The sequence below is a fragment of the Bidens hawaiensis genome, unplaced genomic scaffold, assembly GCF_021521415.1.
Source record: "Bidens hawaiensis isolate Kalapana, Puna unplaced genomic scaffold, B.hawaiensis_p1.1 tig00008375_1, whole genome shotgun sequence".
NCBI classification, from domain to species: domain Eukaryota; kingdom Viridiplantae; phylum Streptophyta; class Magnoliopsida; order Asterales; family Asteraceae; genus Bidens; species Bidens hawaiensis.
In genome coordinates this window covers 228,007-229,510 of record NW_027491593.1, presented here as the reverse complement: position 1 = coordinate 229,510, position 1,504 = coordinate 228,007, and the positions used below count along the sequence as shown (strand labels likewise).

Sequence of the window (1,504 nt, the reverse complement as noted above, 5' to 3'; positions counted from 1 at the left end):
TTTAGATATTGGTACTTATTCCTTATTTTGTGAATTCGGAGGATCGAGGAAAACATGCAAAGCACGTCAAGAACCGAAATAGAGTTACATAACCAAAGATTTCCACCTATCTCAAATCTAGATTAATACATCTCGCCCTATTTATAATTCATAGTAAACTCAAAACCTTTATATCTCCAAGCAGTTTAACAATCTTAACCGGCTTGTTTTCAAAAATGTACTCGGTTCTAACCTTCCATAAGCACCAAATGTCCACCATAACAATGAAATAGACCAATTTTTCTTTTATGCCTCTCGTCCGAAATCTGTTTCACAACCTCGAAAAAGTCTTGGACTCCTTTAACCTAAAAAGGTTGAATACTGCAAGACTTTCCAATTCTTTGCCACACCACAATTGCTACATAGCAAGATGTAAAAATATGGTCCATCGAATCCTCCGCCGCAAAACAATTACTATATATATGATCCGGACCAAAAAAAACTTTTCTTTTTACCAGATTATCGCTTGTTGGAACTTGGAAGCCGAACCTGAAGATATGATCCACTAAAAGATATGAACAAATTTAATCTCAAAATGGTGGTGCCGTTTAAGGATAGAAGACAACGGTTTATTTATTATTATTATTATTATTATTATTATTATTATTATTATTGGGGGGGAGGGGGGGGGGATAAAGGCAATACATTGGACTTCGAGATCGTGCAAGCCAGTTCCAAAGAAAAACATAATACCGAGTATTTGGCCTGCACCTGCAATAACAAACTTCATGGAATACAACCTGGTTTTGCGAAACTACATTAAAGGTGCATTGGGTAACATTAAAAAAATATACGGTTTTGGCTGGATGTATGGCACGTGTCGGTCCCACTTAAAAACAAATTGCACGACGGCTTTGGTGTGCAGATCCAAACGTTAATGGAATCTTCTAATTACTCAAATTACGTTGACCATATATATTATTACTTGTTTTACTCCCATAATGAGCCTTGATTGATAGAGTAATTTTCTCTTCCTAGGCTATATATGTCCATTGTCATCATTGGAAATTAGAAGACAAAATATTGATTCTTTCCTCTGTTTATGGTATCAGAGCAGGTTACAAAGAAAAAACCCAAAAATAATCTTCTCTTCCAAATCCTCACCATGACTGACCTAACCAACGAAACCAACAGAAAAGAAAGAGCCACCATCGATCATGACTCACCATACTACATTCATCCTTCAGATTACCCTAGGCAAATGCACGTGAATGAAGCTCTCACCGATGGCAATTATGTTGATTGGTCTCAAGAAATGACCAATTTCCTTTTTGCAAAGAATAAGATCGGCTTCATTGACGGTACTATAAAGAAACCAATACCTTCCGCTGCCGAACATATGGGGTGGATGAGATGTGATGCGATGATTAAAGGATGGTTGAATACGGCTATGGAGAAAGAAATCTGTGGTAGCGTCAAATACGCGCGCACGACAGAAGAGATGTGGAAAGATTTGGAAAGCTGA

General features: G+C 37.3%; 1 protein-coding gene across 1 annotated transcript; it reads left to right on the top strand.

Moving 5' to 3' along the window:
* The first annotated feature begins 1,144 nt into the window (after positions 1-1,144).
* LOC143637636 (uncharacterized) lies at positions 1,145-1,504 on the top strand. The gene has a single exon (XM_077104972.1). The coding sequence runs from the start codon at positions 1,145-1,147 to the stop codon at positions 1,502-1,504; it is 360 nt and encodes a 119-aa protein (XP_076961087.1).

What these genes read in the sequence shown, in the direction of transcription:
- LOC143637636 (XM_077104972.1), top strand. Translation starts at nt 1,145, where the DNA reads ATGACTGACCTAACCAACGAAACCAACAGAAAAGAAAGAGCCACCATC.